Source organism: Pleurodeles waltl, chromosome 8, assembly GCF_031143425.1.
Source record: "Pleurodeles waltl isolate 20211129_DDA chromosome 8, aPleWal1.hap1.20221129, whole genome shotgun sequence".
In the NCBI taxonomy this organism is placed as follows: domain Eukaryota; kingdom Metazoa; phylum Chordata; class Amphibia; order Caudata; family Salamandridae; genus Pleurodeles; species Pleurodeles waltl.
This window is the reverse complement of record NC_090447.1, coordinates 746,442,409-746,466,683: the sequence shown is the minus strand read 5'-3', so window position 1 is coordinate 746,466,683 and position 24,275 is coordinate 746,442,409. Positions and strand designations below refer to the sequence as shown.

The 24,275-nt window shown below is 42.2% G+C and overlaps 2 protein-coding genes across 3 annotated transcripts in view; one reads left to right on the top strand and one right to left on the bottom strand.

Annotated features, from left to right (window-relative positions):
• ARHGAP6 (Rho GTPase activating protein 6) overlaps positions 1 to 24,275 on the top strand; it is an 866,594-nt gene that overhangs the window by 251,104 nt on the left and 591,215 nt on the right. The window lies entirely within an intron of this gene.
• The window catches only part of LOC138249151 (amelogenin, X isoform-like), a 14,318-nt gene continuing 12,884 nt past the window's right edge, over positions 22,842 to 24,275 (bottom strand). The window contains exon 6 of the mRNA XM_069203161.1: positions 22,842 to 23,015. Within this exon, the coding sequence (XP_069059262.1) occupies positions 23,010 to 23,015 (6 nt within the window). The 3' untranslated portion in view covers positions 22,842 to 23,009. The remainder of the gene's footprint in view (positions 23,016 to 24,275) is intronic.

Here is a 24,275-nt window from a genome sequence, read left to right as displayed (position 1 = left end):
CCCTATGTATCGTAGTTTACACGGGCAAGTGATCATGTAGATACAATTCTTAGTACGGCAATTGGTATGTATCCTTAACTGCCAGGTATAGGGTTCTCCCAAATCTAATTCTTGGGTGGTAGTGGTAAGTGAACAAACATTACACCCACCACAAGGATGATGTCCCCTGACCCCCAGCCAACGTGTCTTTATCAATTCTCTAGGTTTTGGCACAACAGGTCTGGTATGGACTAGTAAATCTCTAATGTTTTGAGTTCTTTTGAAAGCAAAAAGAGGACGTTGAGTAGTCACACTCATTTAGTTAACCTCTTTAGTGTGGGCATTGGCCATTGGCAGACGACTGCACTACCTCCCTGGTGCAGGTCACGATCAGTAGCCGACACCAGGGAGGGGGTTGAAAAATACTCTAGTGCATTGCACTAGAGGATTTAAAAAAAAAAAATTAAATACCCGTTGGGAGACACGGACGAGCTTCCGTGTCTCCACCCGCTCATTTGTGACGGCAGCACGCCACGATGTGTGCTGATGTCACAATTTGTTTTCCCCACCAGAGCAGGATGCGGAGGTAAGGCCGCTTCTTGCTCCGGTGGGGAAACAGGTCCAAACTGGCCTCTCCACCACTGAGGAAGGCCTGTTTTGAAAGGGGAGATTCTCCCCTTTCAATCGAGGCCTCCCTGAAGCGGTTTCCTGTGCTCCGATCGCAGGCCAGGAAACCCCACTAGACACCACGGAATTCACATTGACTGGGGGGTCAAAAGGGGGGGGATGGGGCAGGGAGGGGTGGAGGGGTTTGGCCCCCTCTGAATACAGGCCGATCCCCTGGGCATATTTAAAAAAAAATATATATATATATATAGAGAGAGTGAGATTTTCTTTTTTTTTTTTTTTAAATAAAATTGACACAGGGTCGCCCGTGAAAAGGGATGACCGCCAGTGGGACCATTTTTTTTTTTTTTTTAAATAGTTGTATGGTTTCCCTGGGGGCCACCATACAGCTATTAAAAATAAATATATAGATCTATATATAGACCTATATATAGTTATGTGTATATTTGTGTGTGTGTGTGTATATATATATATATATATATATATATATGTATATATATATATAAAGATTGCGTATTTAAAGCAATACACATACTTCAACTGACGCATTTCAACTGTAGCTTTTAGGCAGCAATAAAAGTCAAGTAAATTGTGATTATGCTTCCTCCTCAAAAGGATCTGACTTGTCTGGGTCAGTTTTGATGCCATAAAGTAGGGCAGAAGGTTTATATGCCTACTGCAAAGATCAAATCTGTATTTTATGTAACTTGCTGAGTGGATTAATAAAGCTGCCATTTCCTGCGCTATAATACATATGAAATGTATGTGCGAGGGGGGGCTATGGAGGCATGAAGGGCACTTTTGCTGGGTGCTAGTGAGGGAATCTGAGGAGGCGGTGATATGAGTGGGAGTACAAATTATGACTGTTGGACCGGGCGCCAGAGGCAGCAAAGACTAACAATTGTTAAGTGACAAGGTGTGAAGTAATAGTGTCTTTTTTGTTTTTTTGAGTGTCTTGAGAAAACATGCTGATTGAGGGAAGAAGCGAAGGTAAGGTGACTGACCTTTACTGTTGCGCGCATAACACACACAAACACACCCACCAGCAAGTTTGTGGCTGTCTACGTAGGCTAATGTTTTAAAGCGAGAGTTTATCCAGTAGCAGAGATGGCATCTTGTTAGTTGACTGCTGCTCAAGCCCTAGCTCGGGTTATAGAGAACAGCTCTGATGTAGAATCAGAGACTGACACAGCAGATACCGAGACAGCATCTGAGGGATAGGACAATGGAGCAGACCCTGGGAGTGATTTTTCCGACAACTCCTCTTCCACTGATTCTGAGGGAGGTGATCAGGCAGTCTTGCTGTCCCTTCGCAAGCACAGTCTGTGCAGTGGAACAATAGCGTGTTTGCCCAACCCAGACAGCAGATGTATGTGGTGGCCAGCACAGAGGGAGTGCTGTCTTGGGAGATCCCCTATTTAGTTCAGCCACAAATTCCACCACCCAAATTGTATTGTGGAGCCATCAGAATTATCTATCACAAAACAACCTGGTTTTGTAAGGCAAGCACCTGCGTTTTTGGTCCCGGGCTCGCCGGCCATATAGGGAAACCTACCAAACCCAGACATTTCTGGAAACTTGACACCTGAGGGAGTCCACAGAGGTGTGACTTGTGTGGATTCCCTGCAAAGATGAAATGTTGAATAAAAACTCTATTTTTACTTGCATTTCTGTCACACAAACTACAGGAATATGCTGGGATCCACAAAATTCCTACCACCTACGTGTCCCCACCTGTCCTGATAAAAACGCTACCCCACTCGAGTGCCTGTACCTAGTGCTTGCATCAGGAATGGATCACCCCAGGGTCAACAATTGCCCTCATGTAAGGACTAACATTGACCGTTGTGTGATCCATTACTGACACGGGCACTAGGCCTACCCACACAAGTGAGGTACCATTTGTGTCGGGAGACTTGGGGGAACTTTCTATCACCAAAATGTGAGGAAAAATGTTGTTGTTTTTTTTGCCAGATTTTGAGGTTTGCAAAGAATTCTGGGTAACAGAAACTGGTGAGAGCACCACAAGTTACCCCATCCTGGGTTCCCCTAGGTGTCTAGTTTAAAAAAAATGCACAGGTTTGGTAGGTTTTCCTAGGTACCGGCTGAGCTAGAAACCAAATTCAACAGCTGGGCACTTTCCAAAAAACATGTCAGATTTCATAGTAAATATGTTATGTGTCCATGCTGCGTTTCCTGTTGCGGGCACTAGGCCTGCCCACACAAGTGAGGTACCATTTTTATCAGGAGACATGGGGGAACACAGAATCGGAAGAACAAGTGTTATTGCCCCTTGTCTTTCTCTGCATTTTTTCCTTCCAAATGTAAGACAGTGTGTAAAAAATATATCTTTTGAGAAATGCCCATAATTCACATGCTAGAATGGGGACCGCTGAATTCAGAGATGTTCAAATAACCACTGCTTCTCAACACCTTATCTTGTGCCCATTTAGTAAATACAAAGGTTTCCTTAATACCTATTTTAGACTCTTTATATTTCACCAAAATGAATTACTGTATACGCGGTATACAATGAAAACCCATTGCAAGGTGCAGCTCATTTATTGGCTCTGGGTACCTAGGGTTTTTGATGAACCTACAAGCCCTATATATCCCAGCAACCTGAAGAGTCCAACAGACATAACAATATATTGCTTTAAGAAAATCTGCCATAGCTGGAAAAAAGTTATAGAAGAAAACATGGACAGAAATGGCTCTTTTTTTTCACCTCAATTTCAATACTTGTTTTTTTTATTTTAGATGTTATTTTCTGTAGGAAAACTTTGAAGGATCTACACAAATGACCCCTTGCTGAATTCAGAATTTTGTCTAACTTTCAGAAATATTTATCTGTCTGGGATCCAACATTGTTTTCATCCCCACTTCTATCACCAACTGTAAGGAGGTTAAAAGCACAAAAAATAGTAAAAATGGGTATGTCCCAGTAAAATGCTAAAATTGAGTTGAAAAATGTGGTTTTCTTATTCAAGTCTGCCTGTTCCTGAAGGCTGGGAAGATGCTGATTTTAGCACCGTAAAGCCTTTGTTGATGCCATTTTCAGGAGAAAAAAAAACACATGCTTTCTTCTGCAGCCCTTTTTTCCCCATTTGTCTGAAAATACAAAATTTTAGCTGTACTTTGGCTAATTTATTTTTCTCCTCCAGGGGAACCCACAAACTCTGGGTACCTTTAAAATCCCTAGGATGTTGTAAAAAAAGGACACATTTGGCATGGATAGCTTATGTGGACAAAAAGTTATGAGGGGGGGAGGCCCAGCAGCTAAGGGGTTAAGATGCTGTTAGAGATGCTTCAGAAAAATCCTGAAACTCCTGAAGCAGTCACATTGAGTCCTGCTGTTACCTCAACTCCTGCTTTTTCATATCCTGGAGCCTTGCTGCTGTCACTTAGTCTTAATTTCAGTGACTGCATGTCTTAACACTTGTATGTCCTGCAGCTCTTGCTCTTGTCGTGTTAGAAATGGAGTCTCTAGTTGGCAGTCAGTTGACACCCTGTACAAGTAGGGACCCTCACTCCAGTCAGGGTAAGGGAGATACACACCTAGGATAACCCCCCCCCCGGTAGCTTAGCTCAAGCAGTCAGGCTAATCTCAGAGACAATGTGCAATGTATTTATACCAACACACACAGGAGCACAGTGAAAACACCATAAAAGGATTCCACACCAGTTTCAAAAAATAGCCAATAGTTATCTAAATCAACCAAGACCATAACAACAAAAATACAACATACACAAGCAAAGATACAATTTTTTTAAAGAAAAGAGTCTTAATCCATAGAAATCAATGGATGTGTTGTTTTAGCACAAAGTACCGAGTATGCATCAAAAATGAAGCCATACGGGCGAGTGTGCGTCGGAAAAGCAATTGGTGTGTTGATTCCTTACTCGCACTTTGGGCTGTGCATCAGTTTTTTCTCCGCCGGGCAAGCAATGCGTCGATTCTTTCCACGCATGGAAGAGATGTTGATTTCCAGACAAGCAGCCTTGGGTTGGTGCAGTGATGTTGCAGGTTCTGACACCCAGGGACGATGCGTGGGAAATCCAGACACACATCAGCGATGACTCTGAGCTGAGCCAGTGATGCGTCGATTTTACCAGCTATGCATAGTTTTTTCAGCCGCGGTGCAGGCGCTGCATATTTTTTTTTTTTTTTATGCTGCTTGGCTTTTATGAGTGGATTTTCACCTTGAGTTCACCAGCTTCTCCTTTCAAGGGCCCAGAGACTGGATGTGACACCACTTGGCAGAATATGGGTCTCAGCAAGAGCGCCCATGTGCTGGCAGATGAAGTCTTTGATGTCCCTGAGACTTCAGAACAGTGGGCAAGCACAGTCCAAGCCCTTGGACAAACTTCACAAGCAGGTTTTCAGAAAGCGAAGTCCAGTTCTTTCGCTCTTCAGGCAGCAGCAGGCCAGCACAGCAAAGCAACTGGGAGAGTGGCAGGTCCTCCTCAAGCTCTTCTCCTTGGCAGAAGTTCCTCCTGATCCAGAAATAGTCTAAAAATCTGGGGTTTTCCATCCACTACTTATACTCATTTCTGCCTTTTGAAGTAGGCAAATTTCAAAGGAAAGCCTCTGTCGTTCAAAGATCCTGCCTTGCCCAGGCCTGGCCCCAGACACACACCAGGGGGTTGGAGACTGCATTGTGTGAGTACAAGCACAGTCCTTTCATGTGTGTCAGTTCCTCCATCACCACTCTAGCCCAGGAGACTCATCTGGGTATGAAGGACACTCCTTAGCTCCCTTTGTGTCACTGTCTAGAGGGAATTCACAAACAGACAAACTGTCCGTCTGACACAGATGTGGATTCCATAGGAAAACAGAGCCACAGAATGGTTTAGCAAGAAAATGCCCACTTTCTGAAAGTGGCATTTTCAAACAGACAATCTAAAAAGACAATTCTACCAAAAGATGTATTTTTAAATTGTGAGTTTGGAGGCCTCAAACTCCATATCTTTATCTACTCCCAATGGGAAGATATTTAAAGACAGTCCCCATGTTAACCTATGGGAGACCTAGGCCTTGGAGTAGTGAAAACCAAATGTAGCAGTATTTCACTATCAGGGCATGTAAAATATACCAGAATATGTCCTACCTTTTAAATACACTGCACCCTGTCCACAGGGCTACCGAGGACCTACCCTAGGGGTAACTTAAATGTAGTAATAAGGGAAGGTTTGGGCCTGGCAAGTAGGTACACCTGCCAGGTCGAATTGGCTGTGCAATACTGAACATACCGACACTGCAGTGGCAGGTCTGAGACATGTACATAGGGCTACTCATGTGGGTGGCACAATCAGTGCTACAGGCCCAATAGTAGCATTCGTTTTACATGCCGTGGGCACCTCTACTGCACTTTACTAGGGATTTACCAGTAAATTAAATGGTGTTAATTTGCTTTCTATTCTCAGTAGACAGCACAGGGAACACTGCATATTGCCTATGGGAAAGTATCAAAAGAATATATGTATTCAGAAGGATTTGTGAAGGTGAGCTTTTGGAGCATTTTCAACTCTTAACCTTTTTTTGAATGTTTTATTACACCAACTGAGAAAGAAGATGTGGTGTAGTGACTTAGTCAACTTGGGAACCTGATTTGGAATCCAGCTTAGATCTTGACTGAAAATTGTGCGAGTCTGATCAAATCACTTAATCTGCGATGATGGTATAATTGCGTGTTATTCAAAAGTTTAGGCCCCCACTTGATTAATGCAGTCTTGCTTCGTCTCCATCACTACCCATGATATACAACACTCTTTTGCTCCCAAGCTAAGTTAGTGCTGTGACAATATAAACTGAGACAAATTTTTGCAATGTGAAGTTATTTTGCTTATTCCACTCTGTGAGTGCCCCTTCCTTTTGGACTTTTTGTGAACAGCCCTCATTTTGCAACATTCACATAGAAGCCCTATATAGTTTTCTTTATCCTACCTAATATATGCACCACACCTTTAATAGGGTTCATATAAGTCTTCTTCTCGATGTCTGAGGAAGCATTTTCTTGTGTTTATCGGAGGACCCCCTCTTAGACATGTTTTTGTTCCCTGAAGCTTTTGTTAATGTTCGTGTCTCATGTTCTTCTTTGTAAGAAGACATCTTTACAATAAGGCGTTTTTTTTCTGTGTCAGATCTGCACATGGGCAGAAGATTTGTTGGTACGAAACATCTTGCAGGCATCTGATACTTGCAGGTCAGGTGGATATTCTAGAAGCTCCAGCAGTGCTTAGTGTTTGAGTGGACATTATTGGCAAAGCCAGCAGATCTGACTTTAATGTATTAATGGTGAAAATACAGGCATGCATGAATGCTGTTTGCATGTGTTCGCACATTAAGGGCATACAGTTTGGTAATGTGTGCCGTTATACTGGCTCTTCCCTCATTATGTGAAGTGGTAGCCACACCACTGCAGCTTGACGTTCTACCCCCCCCCCCCCCCCCCAAAGTTCAGGTCTAGTTGCTCCCCTGGACATTATAATATGTAGCAACTTTCAGCTAGCTCCCTTTGTGTTTCACATGTGGCAGTTTGTTAGCTGCAGGCAGCGGCCAGTTGCACTTCGTGCCAGATTTTTACTCCCTGCAGGGGCGTAGTTTTAGGGTGGGATTAGTGGGGGTATTACTACCCCATAATAAATGCATTTTGAATTGAATAGTTTGGTACAGATGCTTTCAGTCCGGCATAGTGAGGTGTCTTGTCAGACTTCACCAGGAATTTTACATAGACCAAACTGAACGCACTCTCCTTCTCCGTGGTTGGAAAGACTTTTTTTAAAGTTGGTTATTTCACAAAATAATGGGCTTTCTCTCACTTAGCACGCCTACCAATCCTCAGTCCTCTCCCTTTCTACTGCTCCCTAAGCCCCGGTTGTGCCCCTGCTTGTCATATAATGTTTTTTAACATTATTTGCCAGCGCGATTGTCGGGAAATCTGAACCTCACAACACTCCCATTTCTTTCCACCTTCCCCAGGTTCCACTGGCCAAGTTACGCCCCTGACTCCCTGAGCAAGTACCAAGCTGCTACGAGCACAGCAAGGTGTGCAGCAGGTCGAGGGCATGAGCGGGACAAGAAGGTGGATGGCAGAGTGTCTGAAAGTGTGTTCATTTATTTATTTATGGAAATGTCACTTTAACTTATTTTGCTCAGGTACAAAATATTTTAAGCGAGTTCCTATTTAGATATAAAACTAGATCGTGTTTCTCGTTGTTCTCCTCCTTTACAAAGCTCACTCGGCGGCCATCAAGCAGTAAACCAATTAGCTCTGTTCCCGAGAAATTAGTCCAAACGCCCTGAGCTGCAGATGCATGAAACCTCACCTTTTGTAAATGTACAAACCTCTTCCTACCCAGGAAGCCGATATTAACATTTAAAAAAACACGTAAGGAGAATTTTGATTCACACGTATAAGTTTAATACCCTACAGTTTATTTTTCTGCATATATGGCTTTAACCCAATCTCCTGTTTGATTTTTACCTTAAAAATCGAATAATGTAAACTACATTTAACCGGTGTTGCAAACCCGCTAAAGGTTCTGTAATGTTGAAACTTGTCCTTGTGGTTTTTGGGACGGAGCTTGTGATGAGGACCTGCTCTGGTGTACTATTTTGTGTCCTGTTGGTTGCTTATCTGTGACTTTGTGTAAAGTTTATGGAAAAGCAACAATGGTGCCTCCCCTTTGCAGATTGTGCATTCATGCGCGTTAGTAGTTCAAACATGGACATGTTGTGTTTTCTTCCCCAGGAAAAATGTCGACGCTTCTCAACCCTCCCACTACTCGGCTTACCTGGATTGTTGACAGAAGGGGGCCTCGGAGGCTGGTTTTACGTTTCCAGACACAACTGCAGTTCATCATCTGCCGTTTTTAAGATTACCACCCACGCAACAGCTGCTTTAAGCATGTTATTTTAATAGATTATTCAGATGTGAGCCTAACTCGGCTTTTAAGAATGAATGGGGACTGGCGGGCAATGAATGTTTGACAGGTTGGCTGATCATATTGAATTTCTATGTAGGAGTTTGGGGTTCTCTTGAGTGGCCTTTCACTGATGCAAAATCATCTCCAATGTTTAAACACCTGGTGAGGCTAGTAGTACCCGGCTAGTTTGAAGGTGTGATTGGTCCCCAGACGTTCAATTGCTATTTTGTACGGGCTTTTCTGGTTATTCTCTCTGTGTGGTTTACAGACCATTGTTCAACCTTGTAATTTTGGGGGGGAAAATCCAAAGACTTGTGTCTCTAAGTGTCCTCAGAGATGCTTGGCAGCGTTATGCACCACTATGAGAAAGGCCACGTGGAGGGCGGAGGGGGGGGGGGGGGAGACAGTACCTTACTTTTTCAGTCACTGTCACGAATCAAGGAGGATAAGTCACTTAAACATACTGCGTGGAAGTGTGGACTTCTGGATGGTTGGGAGTTCCATAGGCGTCCAGTGCGCAAAAGCTGGCAGCATAATATGTATTCTCACCAAGGGGATGACAGTCATCTCTTCTTGGAGGTTCTCGCCTAAGGTGTTTTAAAATGGGTTTTGGCATATTTAGTTATGGGTCAACCAGTTAGTCAAAGAAAGATCCTGAGGCTTCCCTTCTTTGTGAGATAATTATCCCACTGTGGACCTGTAAGTGTGAGCCCATGCACTTACGGAGGGAGTATGTCTTTTCAGAAGTAATGCACAGCAGAAAGTTCACTTTTGTACAGTAATTTTTAACAGCCCTACCTCTGTGTAGTCCTGGTGGTATTAGCTACAACGTAAGCTCAGGGACATTAGGAGCTCATCAGCAGCACCAGTTCTGAAGCATCAGGAGCCCAGCAACTCAGAAGCTTAGCTGTAGAATCAGCAGCTTTGCAGCAGGTGTTTAACAAGTCTTAAGTAGTTCTCAGTGGGATTGTGGTCGGTAGAGATGTCGACTACTGCAGCCCACAAGTGACTAATAAGTATGTTCGTACTATTAACATACTGCAGTGAACCTTTAAACCGATTCGAGTTTTTTTTTTTTTTTTTTTTGGAGAGGGGGTAGAAGGGTGCTACTTTCCTGTTTCTGTTTGTAATGATGCAAGCTAATTTCAGTTAGCTCCTGCAGAAGGTGCTTATGTGACTCCAAAATCAGATATTCTGCAGCATAACGGCCATAACTGCCAGCATATTCCTCTGTAGCTAATCTACCCATGGTTTTCAATCTGACTTCTTGGATCAGTGGCTTTCCCTGTTTAGGTTCAGATGGCCCCGTTTTACAAGTGGCTCATCTTTCGCCCCTTTATGCTTTTTATCACTCTAGCAACTCCCATGCTCCTTGCATTTCTGAGAATACCGGAATGTGCACACCTTGTACCCTCAGCCATTTCTTTGCTTGTCTCACCAAGTCATTTCTCACATGTCTTTTAGATTGCAACTATCCAAGCTTCGCTTTTTCCTTACTGTTTTGAACCTTGGTGTTTACATTGACTTTGTCCTTGTCAATAACCATAAAAAAAATATTCTGCTAGGGATTTGTTAATTTTATAATGTATGCTAATTGTCCTGATCTGGTATTCTTTCAAAGTACTCTCCCATTAGCCACTCTCACTGGCCCATATTACTTGCACCTCCTCTTTGTTCATGCCATAACTCATTGGACCAGGGATTCCAAAACCCCCCTGAAGAGTCAAGAATTGAACTCCAAAGATTTTCAAATCCTGGACTGGTTTCAAATTGGATTTTTGCCATTTTATCAGAAGCCCATCTCTCTGCAAACCCTCTACCACTCTGTTTATAGCTCCAAAGAATCTTTTGAAGCACCCTGAATCAGCCAGTCGTCTGGGTAGATGGACAAAGATTCCCTATGAATGAAGAGCAGCAACCAGTGGTGTCAGAAATTTGGTGAATACTCAGGGAGAGGATGTGGGACCTAATCGCAGCACTTGAAACTGGTAGTGATTCTCTTCCGCACCAAATCGCAGAAGCCTTTGGAGTGATTTCCTTACTAGAACATGAAGGTAAGAACCTTCTAAATCTATTGATGTTCACCAGTCTTCTGGGTTTATGGGAGGACTAGTAGCTTGCAGCGTTACCACCTGAATGTGGCATGATCTGACCCAGGAGTTCGCCCACTTCAGGCCCAGAACTCATCTGAAATCCCTGGAGGCCCAGAACTCGTCTGAAATCCCTGGAGGCTTCTATGCAAAGAAAATAATGAGTAGGAATTTCCCCTTTCTTCCCTGGGGACCTTTAAAGTTGCCTGCTTTCGAAGTAATGCCTCCACTCCCTTCAATAGAGCCTCTCTCCTAGGACCTGAAACAGGACTATGAGTCAGTTTGGCACCTGTCTGTGGAGGTGTATGTAGAAAGTCTTTTGCATAACCTTCCTCAATTATGCACAGCATCTAAGCATCTGACTTCTTACTGCCAGACCCCGAAACTGATGGAGTTGAAATTGTCAGGACCTCTTCTTTGCTTGTCCTTTCTACCCCATATCATTTTTAGGAGACAAATCCCTAGGCTGGTATTTTTGCTTACACACACCATAGGGCTTAAATTCCTGTTGAGGGGAAGTCTTAGCTTGGTTATTCCGGTCTCTTGGTGCCTCGGGTTTCCCCTTATATGGAAGATAGTGTGCTTACAGTCTTTAAATGCATTGGAGATCATGGAATCCAACTGTTCTCCAAAGAGCAGTTTACATTGGAATGGGAGCTTGATCAATGCTGATTATTTTTTTTTCTATGGCATCCTTACCCCACTCTCTCATTTAGAGGTTACATCTGGGTGTAATCACAGCCCCAGACAACATAGATGTAGATTTGACCACATCCGAGGATAGTCGGTAGCCTTGCCTGTTTATCCATACTGGCCAGTAGATCTGAATGCCAACTTATCAAAGTCTTCAACCAAGGACTGTGCTGTGTATGCTACATTCATGCTGGCTTTAAGAGTTAGATTTTCTGGGGCAAACGCCTTTCTTAATCCATAATTCACCTTCTTATTCAAAGGGTCAGAAGGGGCACAATCTTCTGGATTAATAGTTGTCTTCCTGATTAAATTATATGGCATCCTCGTTCAATTCACCCATTACCATGTCCTTACGTGTATCATCATGGAAGGCCTGGCATGCTGTGGAAACAGTGAATCCCCTTTGTTGTCCTCCAGGAAGTGGTTAATCCCCAAATTTTGCCTTACGTGTATATCTCCTCCTGCGTGAGGTATTTTCCTGACTATGTGGTTGATTTTCTGAATCAGATGAGAAGGAACACCATTCCTCCCTCTGTATAAAAATGTTTGGAACCTTGCTTATATTTTCCCAAAGCAAAAGCCCTTGAATCTGCTTCCTCAGTCATGACCTGCACCTATGTGTATGACATGAGAGAAGGATTAATAGTACTGGTATTTGGTGTCTGTCCGCTACTCCTAGGACACTTTATGTAATAGGTCCTTCATTCTTAGTGGATGAGGAATAAATGACCTGTTTCCTCTTTGCCTGTCGCTTCCCCGACTTACTGCTACACAATAACCCAATCCTGAACCTTCTTTAAATACAAAAGGGTAAGCTAACGAGCAGCCTATTTGTACCTGACAAATCATCCGATACCAGCCATATATCATTTGCCAAAACATGGAGCCCAAATATTATAAACAAATCCCCTGAATATGGGGGGAAACTCCTTGGATTTCTTACCTTGCTGCTCCCGCACTGCAGTGGTTACCAGGTTGCCTTGCAACACTGTGAACCAGAAAAAGCAGTACCCTGGCCGCCACATAGCCGCCTGACTCCGTCAGGACAATCTGCACTGCACTTACAATGCTGCTGCCTCGCAAGTGGTAAATTGTGCAAAATGGCTGCTGGAATTCCCTGCACAGCACCGCTGTCTAGGCAAGCCTCCTTTCCCATAACATTTACCAACTTTCTTCATTGCTGCTCACAGTAATTTTGGTTCTGTCACTGAGGCCGCACTATAGCCAGCGGTGAATGCGTACCCTGATAAGACGAGAAAAAAACAGGAGGCACAGAGGGGGAAGGAGGTTTTATTGTCAATTTTGGCGAGTGATTGGTTGGAGGCAGGGATCCTCATTTGTGATGAATGAAAGCAGGGAAGGGGGCGTTAAGGTAATGCAGTTTTACTCACCACTGTGCGACTGTTGCTGTACGTGTCAATGATCCAGTAGTGGGGATACTGGCCAAGACCATAACTTTATCTAGGAATTAACTGGGTCTAATTAACACATTAGTATAATAATAAAGATCCATGATAGTTTCTGTTTTGCTAGGTGTGGACCAAAATGAGCAATGGTAAATGCAGAAATGGTGTCCTAGATGTTGGTTTGGATAGAGTGCATAGTGACGTTATGAGGTGTTGCAATGGAGATTAGGAAATGGAATCCTAACAGACTGAATATTGTATTGGTGTTTAGGTTATATGCAATATTGAATGCATTTTAGCTTCCACTTTTACATTACAGAACATATCCTATTTCAAATATAAATTAATTGTAAACATTTGACACTTGAATAACTGTATCAGGGGTTTTCAAAACTATGGTGGTTCATGATCAATATAATTGCAGGCTCTCTGCAATAGTTAATAATAGGAAGACATCTATTCCCTCATTCAGCATAAAGTAAAATCTAAAAACCCACTCCATGTATTGCTGAAGAAGGCATTGCCACTACGACTACTGCCACAGTTGCCTATTCTGTCGGCAGATGACAAAAGGTCTTCTGTGACAGTGTTTGTCTTGAACCAGTTTCAAGCACTTCAGGGATGCCTCATATTCCACTCTCCATCGCCTGACTGCATAAGGACATCAGCTTTCTACCACTAACGACAGATCAGTCCTCTCCAGAACAGCCCAGTGGTTCGGCCATTGATGGAGCTTGTATTCTAAATGTGCGTACGTCTGATAGGATAATCTCCTTTTCCACATCAGTCATTCCAAGCGTGCCACCATAGTCTGTTTGTATCCAAGCCATGGGCATAGGTAAGAAAATTCATCCACCACTAACCAGGACTTTATTTTCCATCTTCATTTTTTTCTTCTTCGACCCTCTCATTTCTTTCCACTTCACATTCACACACCCATTGTTGGCTATTATCTATTATTTTAATTTGTGACGAATTGTGTATCTTTCTACGTGTTCTCATTATTTTTAGGTTTGGCATTGAGACCTTTCAATTTTAGTTACATTTCTTGTATCTAATATACTTATAGAGGCCTTCAGCAAGCTCTTGCCATCCATTGGTCTGTTGCTTTCACATTTTCCTTCCACTCACCGCAGCATATACAGTGTGTGCCAGTGCATAAGCCCACTACAACCATTAGCTGACATCACCCTGAATAATGGTATTCTGTTCTTTCACAAGGAGCACATCTGCAGACAGTGTTTATTTTAAATGCTAAGGAGTGCTAAACAGGAGCATAGCTTGATCAGTAAACTTGACGGGGGCTGGTGGGGGCGGTTGAGCTTCAGATTTTCCAACAACCAATCTGGTATATAATGTTAAAGCACAATATGTGACAAGCAGTGCACACAACAGCGGCTTAAGGGGCAGTGGAAAAGGGGAGGACTGAGGATTGGTAGGATTACCAAGTGAGACAAAATATTTTTTTTTAAATAACCATTTTTGAAGACTTTGAAAAGAGAGAGAGGGAGACAGCATGTGTACATATTTGTTTGCATGTATGTAAATATTCCTGGTAAAATCCGACAGACACCTCATACCCGACTGAAAGCCTTTGCATCAAACTATTTAGCAAAACATACATTTACTAGGGGATGTTACACTCCTAGCCCCGCTCCCCACCCAAAATACACCCCTGGTGCTATGGCACTGTGTGGTTTTTAGAACCAAAATAACATTTTTGCTTTTGACTACTATTTTTAGATTCAGCATAGCAGTGCGCAAGCGCTGCTCTTTTCAACCTGTTGTAATCTAGTCTGTGGGCTTTAACCACGTCCATCTCATGCCCATCACTTTCATTCAGTCTGTTTGCCTGCCTTTCAAATTTCCCTTGATTTTGTACAGAAATGCTTTGTTTGTCCCGCGTTGAAGCTGCTTATCGCCTTGGAGACTGACCCTATTACATGGGTTATTGCACGATTGGTGAGATACCATAGTGTGGCGCACTATTTGTTTTCTTTTGCCTCGCTGCTTCGTATGTTGTTTCTTCCTCTTCCTTGTTTTGGGCATGCCTCTGTTTCTTTTTAATTTTTTTTTACATTTATTTCATATTTTTCTTCAAAAAGGTTTATGGAGCGCAAACTCAATTCGAGAATCTCTTTACATGAGTACGTGACGTTTCATACAGTGCGAACTCGATTGGAGGCGCGCTTTACATAAGAGTGAAGTTTCATATAGTGTGAACTCAATCTAAGAAGCTCTTTACATGACTACCACAAGTTTAACAGTTGCAAATATACAAACTGGTGCAGTTGCAACAGTAAAAAATACAGAAAATTTCAACGTGACACTCCTGCACAGCTGGTGAGCCAGTACTACAATATTCACTGCACTTGAGGAAACTTGCCCCTTACTGCTTTGTAGCGCATTTCTTTTTCAAACATTTTTGCCCATAACTCAGCCTGTGGTGGTCCTAGGACAATAGGACCACCATCAAAACGTTCAGCAAAACACTCTTTCTGTTTAGGTCATCTCTAGGTCCCCACACTAGGTTGGGGGGTACCCCAAAATAGTAACTCTCCCACCATTTTTAAGTTGGCTGGTACTTTTGGTTTAAAGCTGGGAGTAGTTTGTAGTTTAAGGGCCTTCTCTGTAATAGTATTGCAGTAGGCCCGCTAGGCCTCAAAATGTGTATGACACTGCCTACTAAGGGCTACATATATGGTTACACTGCATTACTTTTTGCTATTCTGTTTTCATGTTGTTATGCCCTTTAGGGGCTGACTATATGGTTACATGATCATATTTCTCATAAATGTTATTTTTATTAAGGTGTCCTCTAGGGGCTGTTCTGAGTATTACAGACAATACACTATAATATTCTGTGCACTAAGCAAGTTGTGCCATAATGCTCTACAGGCCATTCTTTTTACAAAAAATTTTTCCCATAACTCATTGCACAACGTGCTCTTTCTGTCTAGGTCATCTCTGGGGCCCCACACAAGAGTGGGGGGAACCCCAAAATAATATTATAAAACAATAAAATAAATAGTGGCATGTTGTCCATGAGTCTACAAATGAAATAAATAACTTATAAGGATATGCCTCGTTTTGCTACAGCAGTCCCTGCAATCATTGAAAGCTACAGTCAGTTGTCGATAAACATAAAAAAATGGTGATTGTTTGCATTTTGGAAATTCATATACTTTTAGTTCGCGCGTGATTAAAATGCTGTTGGCAGTCAGCGGGACATAGAGTCCCGCTGACTGCCAACAGCATTTTAATCACGCTGACTGCCAACAGCATTTTAATCACGCGCGAACTAAAAGTATATGAATTTCCAAAATGCAAACAATCACAATTTTTTTATGTTTATCGACAACTGACTGACTGATGTAGCTGCAGCCAATCCCTGGCCGCTTTTGTTCTGTAAACAAGAATCGGGCCTCTCTGTGGTTGCATTCCGTAACCAGATGCGAAGCCTCCAAAAATCCTTCAGGAGGGACGCTAATGCTCAGTGCAGCTGTCCGCAGAGTTTAGTTTAAAAAATATGGCTTTATTGTGTGCGGGTTGCCAATTCCGTACATTTAAAAATGCGTTTCCCTTTCCGTGGATACTCAAAGACTTAATATGAACATTTCCGGGGCGCGTCGCTGTTTTTATTGAAGATGGGGAAGGGGAGGGGGTAGAAATGTGCGTGGCATATGCCCATGACGCACCGTTGCGGGAGAGGTGAGTGGGGATAGCTGAGATCCCTTTAAAGCGCTCCTGTATTTTGGAACACCATCAAGATGTGTAGAGATCCTTGGAGCGTGGGCAGAGAGGAATGAGCAGAGCGCAATAAATAATCCCTGAAAGTTTGAAATGTCAGGAGATGAGAAACGAATTTCTACTGTTAACGGGCAGAGGCACTTTTTATGCCCTTTTCAATAAAACTGGTTCCTCAATCTTCTATTTGATGCATATTTTTGGGTCGTGCCACGTTTCGTGCGCTAGTTGCTCTCAAGCTGTGTTTGTTCCCAAAGGAACAGAGGGGCTTCTTGCTCTGATTAGTTTACCCTGCATTAGATATTACGTGGATACCATGATTACGACTTAGCCCCCTATTTCATGACCGAAAGTTACCGTCATTACCGTACTAGATTGTTATTCCTTCACCCTCCTTTGTGTCACAGAAGGTGATTACTCTCGTTGTGTAATCCGTTATTACCTATGAAGTCTCCAAAACTAATTTTACCTACAATTTTGTGAAACTTGCCAAGCATTTTGAGAAATTACACGTTGTTCACCAGTGTGTCTCGTGACGTTGTCTGCACAGGTGCATTCCTAGCACAAAAGTCACACAAGATGCTAGCAAGAGAATGGCTCATGAATAACATTTGGTGAAACACTTTCTTCACAAGCGTGTCTCCCATTGGTGAAAATATTGCAAAATTGTGCATGGGAATTTTTTTTTTGTTTCGTTTGAAAAGTCACAAATTTGTATCACGAAATGTGTACATTTTGTAATTTCACCCACCAAAAAAACATTTGCCAGGGTATACTTCTAATGCCAAGTTAAATAACTCTTATTAACTGAATTGGATTACAAAATGAGATTATTGTTAACATAATTTTGATTACTTTATCCTTTGCTGAAACCAAGAAATTAAATATTCTTATTGATTTTACTCGTCATTTGATACCCGCCTATTAATCTCATTACTTTACCATTCATTTTACACACAGCATACGGTTTCTTGACCACGCAATACGTTTTTTTAGCTGGCTTCCAGATTGCAAAAAGAGCCAATTTGTGTTATCTTACTTTGCAGAATATCTCAGATTTACGTTATATTGAATATTTCCCACTTCATATGATAACAGAATGACTAATTATATCATCCTAGATGACATAAAAAGATAGCTCATTTTACTTTCCCTGCATTAGATTATGGAAGCAGTTTAGTCTGATTACTTTGCTCCTTGCTGATTTGCAAAAGGAGGTTCTGCTTGATTTGCCATTCTGTTACAGTATAAGATTTCTCAGTTTACTTTCCCCCAAATTATGCTACTCGAATTACATTAATGGATTTCAGAAAGAGTATATTAATGCAATGTTTTTACTGCATGAGATTACTCAAATCATGCTACCGCTTTACAGAAACCGATAGTCTGTTAATTTGCCCTTTAAGAGATTAATGAATGATTTACACTACTCATTTCACCCATATTAGATAATATTGCTGTGCTTACTGTAAATCAGATTACAGATCTCTCTGATCAGCGCCTGGACTGCCTCGCGGGTGATTAGTGGGCACTATAAATCCTGAGTGAATGATTGATAGTGTGCCCAGCTTTACCCGCCTAAAGTAGATTTGCTGGCACCACTTTCACCTGCTTTAGATTTCATACCGAGATTACATTGGTTACTTTTTTCCTTTACTGGAACATATAAGAAGATGACTGATTACTGTCCCCAAGTGAGCTGTATGTGGAGTCGCCATTCACGGACTGTGGTGTAATGGGTGAATAGGAACTCAGACTTGTGACGTGAAAGAGAAGCTCACATTGCTTATAATGTTTGCAAAGTTGTCATTGGCAGACAGCGATAAAGCTGGCACCTACCAGCAGTGTGAGGTGCTGGCAACCTTCAACAGTACTAAAGGACAGACAGCACCGGCATCAAGCACTCTTCCCAGGCCCAAGGGGAGATTCTCAGCCCATCATGCCACAATACAATAAAGACATGCACAAAGCAGTTGCAACCCATCAAAGTCTGACAGTGGAAGTATGCGGTATGACAGTGGAAGTATGCCGTAAAAAAGCCCAGCTCTGACAGTCGTAATGTGTGATATAAGCAGGCTTGCATGTAGTTCCTTGTTCACAGTGAGAAAACCAAACACTCATCGGGTCCTCAAGCAAAGCATACATTTTACAAAGCAAACATAAACCGTACTGTGTTGTAGTAAATGGACGCCTGGTAGTGTGCGGAAGAGACACTGGCAGTTTGAGCCGCTGGCTAGTGATTGGGTGAGGATCTGGCAATGGTGATTGGGAGGAGCTGGAGCTAGTGGTTGTGTGAGGACTTAGCTCTGGTTGTTTGGGGCTGGCACTGGTGGCTAGTGTGGGGAACGGGCACTCGTGTGCAAGGAATGTAACTGGCAGATGGGCTGCCTACAATCTACATTGTGGTTTGTACTGCATTTCGAGGACATCTAGCTTTTCTGTTCTGCTTACTAGTCATGGTTTTGTCTACATAGTGTGATGTGACTATTAATAGTGAAAAAGGCTGAAACGACCTGAGGTTGCTTCTCTTCTGGAACATGGCTAGGGTATGGCCTATCAGTTTGGGATCGTTTGTTGTACTTGGGGGTCAATAAAATCTGATTTGCATACGGTTAGTCCCATTCTAGACTAGCACAGTGAACAAAGTGTCCTGTAATGTGGCCCAGAGTAATTACCAGCGGCTGAGATTAATTCGCCCATTCCACCCATCACTGTTTCCATCTCTCTGTTTATTCTCCCTACCTCACATGCTTGCTTAATATACTCCGAACCCGTCGATCCACGCGCAGTAGGTGTAATTACACTGAGACAGGTCTTTATCTCACTTGTTCTTTTGTCCACCTTATTTTCATGCCTACAACTAGAATATTACTGTCATTCTGCTGGAAGGTGTTTTTATCGCAACACTCACTTTGGATGCTACACTATGTACATTCACCTTACTGAGGTACTTTCCATCAGTGTCAACTGCTACGTCCAATTTTTAAATATGTGACTCGTGTATCCATTCCTTCCGTATGCCCCTACCCCAGTAAGGTTTTATTTCACTTTCTGAGTTTGCCGAGATGCAACGCTTATCCTTCAAATAGGCATCAAACTTCTTGCAGCTGCATTTGCTATGCTTACGAGCCTGTTTTTGTCCATACTTGATGGGTTGATGGAGTAAGTGTCCTCTCCGAAGCTCTGGGTATCGTATCTACAGAGTGTGAGAAATAGAGGACGTAGTGTGTGGCAGGTAGTGCTCACAACAGCCATCTCTCAAGGTAAGTATTTCATCTACTGCCTCTTTGAATACTAGGGAATGGAAAGTTAGTGGGATTGGGGTGTGCCAGAGGCTTAGTGGGAGAGGAGTTGGTCTTCTTCTTTTTCATTGAAGTTCTTTTTTAAGATTCACTTCTAAATCTAGAGAAAACTTCTGTTCCTTGGAAAATATGCCTTCCACCGTGTTTCTTGGAATCTCTAGTTTGTTTTGTCTTCCTAGCACAACATACTCTGGAATCGCTTGTGGTGTTTCGTAATTCTGGTACTATGCATTCCAGCATGTTTCCTAGAATCACATGTGGTGGCTTGCCTTTCTGGTGATGGGCACTCCAGCTTCTTACTGGTGTTATAGTATGCTAAATAGACTTATTACGTGCACGTACACTGTACAGTTTCTTGCCACTGAGAGGAGCAATAAGGAGACCAAGCTAGGAGCTACTTTGCACATCATGGTACATGCTAAGCTTGCCTAAACAGTCAGGTCCTAAGCTCTTTCCTGAACCTCATGAAATCATTCAGGAGGCATTAGGCCTTGGGCACGGAATTCCACATTTTAGGAGATTATACAGAGAACCTAACACTACCAATCCGATTCCTGTTAAATTTTGGGATAGTAAATTAGATGAAGACAAGTGTAGTTTCCAACCAGAAATATATTTCTTAATTCTTATTATTTATGGATTACATATTGGGGGCCCATGCCTAGTAGAGACCTAAAATGATGCAGCAGACTTTAAATATAATCCTTTGTTCCAATGGGAGCCAATGTAGGTCCCTTAGAGGTCTAATGTAACAATTCCTGGGCTTATTCAAAATTAATCTGTCTGGCTGATTGTAAATAACTTTGTCTATTCAATTGATTTATAGGCAGGCCAATATATAAGAAGTTGGAATGATCAAGCTGGGGAGTTATTGGAGCCATAACCACCATGATTAAGGCATCTTGAGTAAGGAACCTGGAGTTTTGTTTTCTTGGTAACATGCATTCCAGCATGTTCCCTTTCATCATGTGTGGTGGTTTGCCTCACATGCTAGTGATATGCACTCCAGCATATTTCTTGAAATTGCCCCTGGAGGATTGTCTTCCTCTCAGGTATGTTCGCTAGAGACAATATGCAACTCATGTCACTCGCTTCTTTAATATTTGACTTTCAGCCATGAGACCCACAATATTCAGGAATGGTTACCAGCTGCATTTAACTCACTGGCCTTTCTCTGTATGGCTCATCCATGTAGTTATTTCATTATATCTGTTAAAATAGTACCTGAGAAAGCTTTGGAGGCAGATCTCCACTCAAAGCTCCCCTTTGTGGTGTTCCTCTCAGAGTGAATTGTAGCCATCACAAGGCGTTCAAGCTTATTGCACCAACTCCGATTCAGTCACCGTTTGGTTTTCTTTTCTTGCTTGTGTGCGGCACCTTGGTTGCCACCTCTCTTCTAATGATTTTTTCATCTGCTACCTCAATGTCTATACCATCACATACAAATTAGTATCTCCACCCAGGGTTACCAGGGCAAGGACTTGCAAGGGTGTGTGTAACACTAAGTGGTCCAAAGGGCAGGCTGAGTTGAAGCTACAAACTCCAGCAGCAGACTTGTGGCATAGCGAGCCTTAGGAACATGATAGGCGGTGTGTTGAACCACCTGCACGCTGATATCTCCAACCAGAAGCATTTATAGGACTAGAGTTGAATACCTGATGTTGAAGTCCAAAGGAAAATTTATTTTTAATTGTGTAATGGACTATTGACTATAAATAGCATGCATTGGAATTTCATATTTTGTTACATTGACAACTATATTTCTTTGTAAATACACCAACGGGGCTTTATTGCGAATATCGCATACCTTCATAACAGGCACTGTCTTTTATATTAATGATATCTAAAAATGAATTTGGGTTCGAATGATGACGTTTTGACATAAAGATAATGCAGAAAAAAGGTTTGTGTTTCAGAGGACCCAGGGATGAAAGGAAGGGGCTGGGGTGTTGGTTGGGGGGCTGCGAGGTTAAGAGGAGTTAAGAGGAGTACTGCTGTAGTTTCCCCCCGAGCTCCCATTTTTCCCCTGATAACGTCTAAGGGTGCATTCATGGGATCTGAGTGACCCTGACAGTGCCAGAGTGTACAGGAGCGAGCACAGCGCCGAATGAGTAAACTGGAGTCCAGACAGCGTATGTTAATAGTAAACATGCCGACTGTGCTGAAGGTGACTGCTAGCGCATCTCTGAATTCTTCTGCGCAGAGCCTCCTACTCAAATATTTTCATACCAGGAGAAAATAAACGTATCTGGGACTGCACGATCTTGACAAAAACATTGACCTGTAGCCCACACTGCAATGGCTGTGCTCAAGGTCAGTGTGTTCTTATTATTGGGTTTGTATCTTTGTGTTCTATCATTATGGCTGGGCCTGATGTCCACATTCATTCATTCTTAATCAAAACCAGCATTTGCCTGCCGGAGTGCCTTACCCATGCAAAGGGTGTTGCATAACAACACCGCCACCCTTCGTCGCCTCTCAGAATACTCAGAGAATGTAGAAGGGATGTCTGGGTGCTGTCCAGGCCCAGCCTCGTCCTTTGGCTGATGGCCTGCTTGCTGTCTCTGGACGGCACTTTACGAGGGTGAGGCAAACAGAGGCACGAGGTAGAAAAGCAGAAATTATTCCCCAGCCCTGTGTCTTGTATTTTGAGGTGTAACTGTAACATTATACCTCAGTGCTGCTTAACTGATCTCAAAGCCTGGGCATAGGAATGTCAACTAAGTACAGTCATAAGTGAAGAAAGGCTTATACTTGAGTTCCGAAAATCTATGGAAACCGCAGGTTTAAGTGCACTGTACAAGTTTACGCATACACACACACTCACACACTTTCTCACACACTCTATACACACACACACACACACACACACTACACACACCTAGAGCGCTAAGATACCTCGCCGGTTTCACGCATGTTTTCTTTCAAGGTGTGACGGTAGGACAAGTCCAGATCTGTTGGATAATCAGCATTTACCTTCTGGAGGAGTAGCAGAAAACCCTCGTTTTTTTAAGGCCGTTACAAGACGGTTTTAACCAAAAGGTCTTCGATACACATACATGCACACATGGTTTTAAACATTTTATTGTTTGCATTTTGATTCAGTTTTCTTATCTGCAGTAATAATTATGAATAATTGAAACGGAGTGGCCCATGATTGTTGACTGAAGAGTGTTCTAAAAAAAATGCAGCCGAAAAGCCTAGAATACTTTTCTGACTTCCAGTTCTTCCCCAGTTTAATCCTAAAGAGAAAACAAATACAATTAGTATCAAACAAAACTTAAAGGTAGTTAGTGGGTTGAAAAAGGAGCACATAAATGTGTGAGGCATTGCATTGCAATAAATGTGCCCCATTTACTAATTTTGTACACATATTTATTACTACAATGCAAGTCAAAGTTCAAAGTCCAATTAATTTATTCATTCGAGAATCCATTGTTTATAGCATCAAGGGGTGCGTGTAAAAATACTCTACACATGGAAACAACTCTTCCCCCTTGCCACAAGGCCTCTAGAATGTGGTTTTAACATACTGCACACATTTAACCCCTTGCATTCTGGTTTTGTTTCAGCAACTTTAGTTAAAACAAACATGAAAAAAACTGTGGCATATCCATGTACACAGATGGGAAGAGTATAAAGAGCTATGTATTGCATTGCTGAGCGAGATGAGACCTCATGACCCATTCAAGGCTTTGCCCCGTGTGAGTCACGGTCCCCTCCCCACAATCAAAAATGATAATACGTACCACTCACTTTACACTAGTGCATAAATATACACATTTAGTATTTTATCATCTTAAAAAGTTATACTACATTGCCAATGCTTGCTAAGATATTTGTGTTGTGGCTCACAATTGTGATTCCCTGTATATATGTGTGTATATATATATATATATATATATATATATATATATATATATATATATATATATATATATATACAGACACACACACCCTGCGTCCACCCCCCCCCCCTTCTCTCTCCCTCTCTCATATATAAATAACGAGTAAGATAACTATTGGCAGTATGGCTTGCTCTAACCTCTTCTAATATCATGTAGTATTCTTTTGAAGCATATTTATTTTTAATAAAGGACTATCCTGCAAGTTGTACCTAATTAAAACGACACCAATGGTGACTCTGACCAAGATGCCGGGAGAAGGGGGTGCTGCAGCACCCCCAAAATATTTATACACAAGTGGAGAACGTAAATGAGCAATACTGATGCTTTGACATCTTGTTTTTATCTTGTCACATTTGCTGTGTGTTCAAAGACTGAGGTTACTTGTCAGGCCATATCACCTCACAAATTGCAGCTAATTCTGTTAACATGGAATTTTATGTCTACTTTTACTTATCTGACAGCAAATAGAGACTATTCAGTAAAGTGGACTATGTGACAATGTTGCTGGTGTTCAGAGAGTAAAGGCTATAGGGTGTCAGTTTTTTTAAACAAAAAAATAAATGTCTTTAAATGAACTGTACAAACATTTCAATA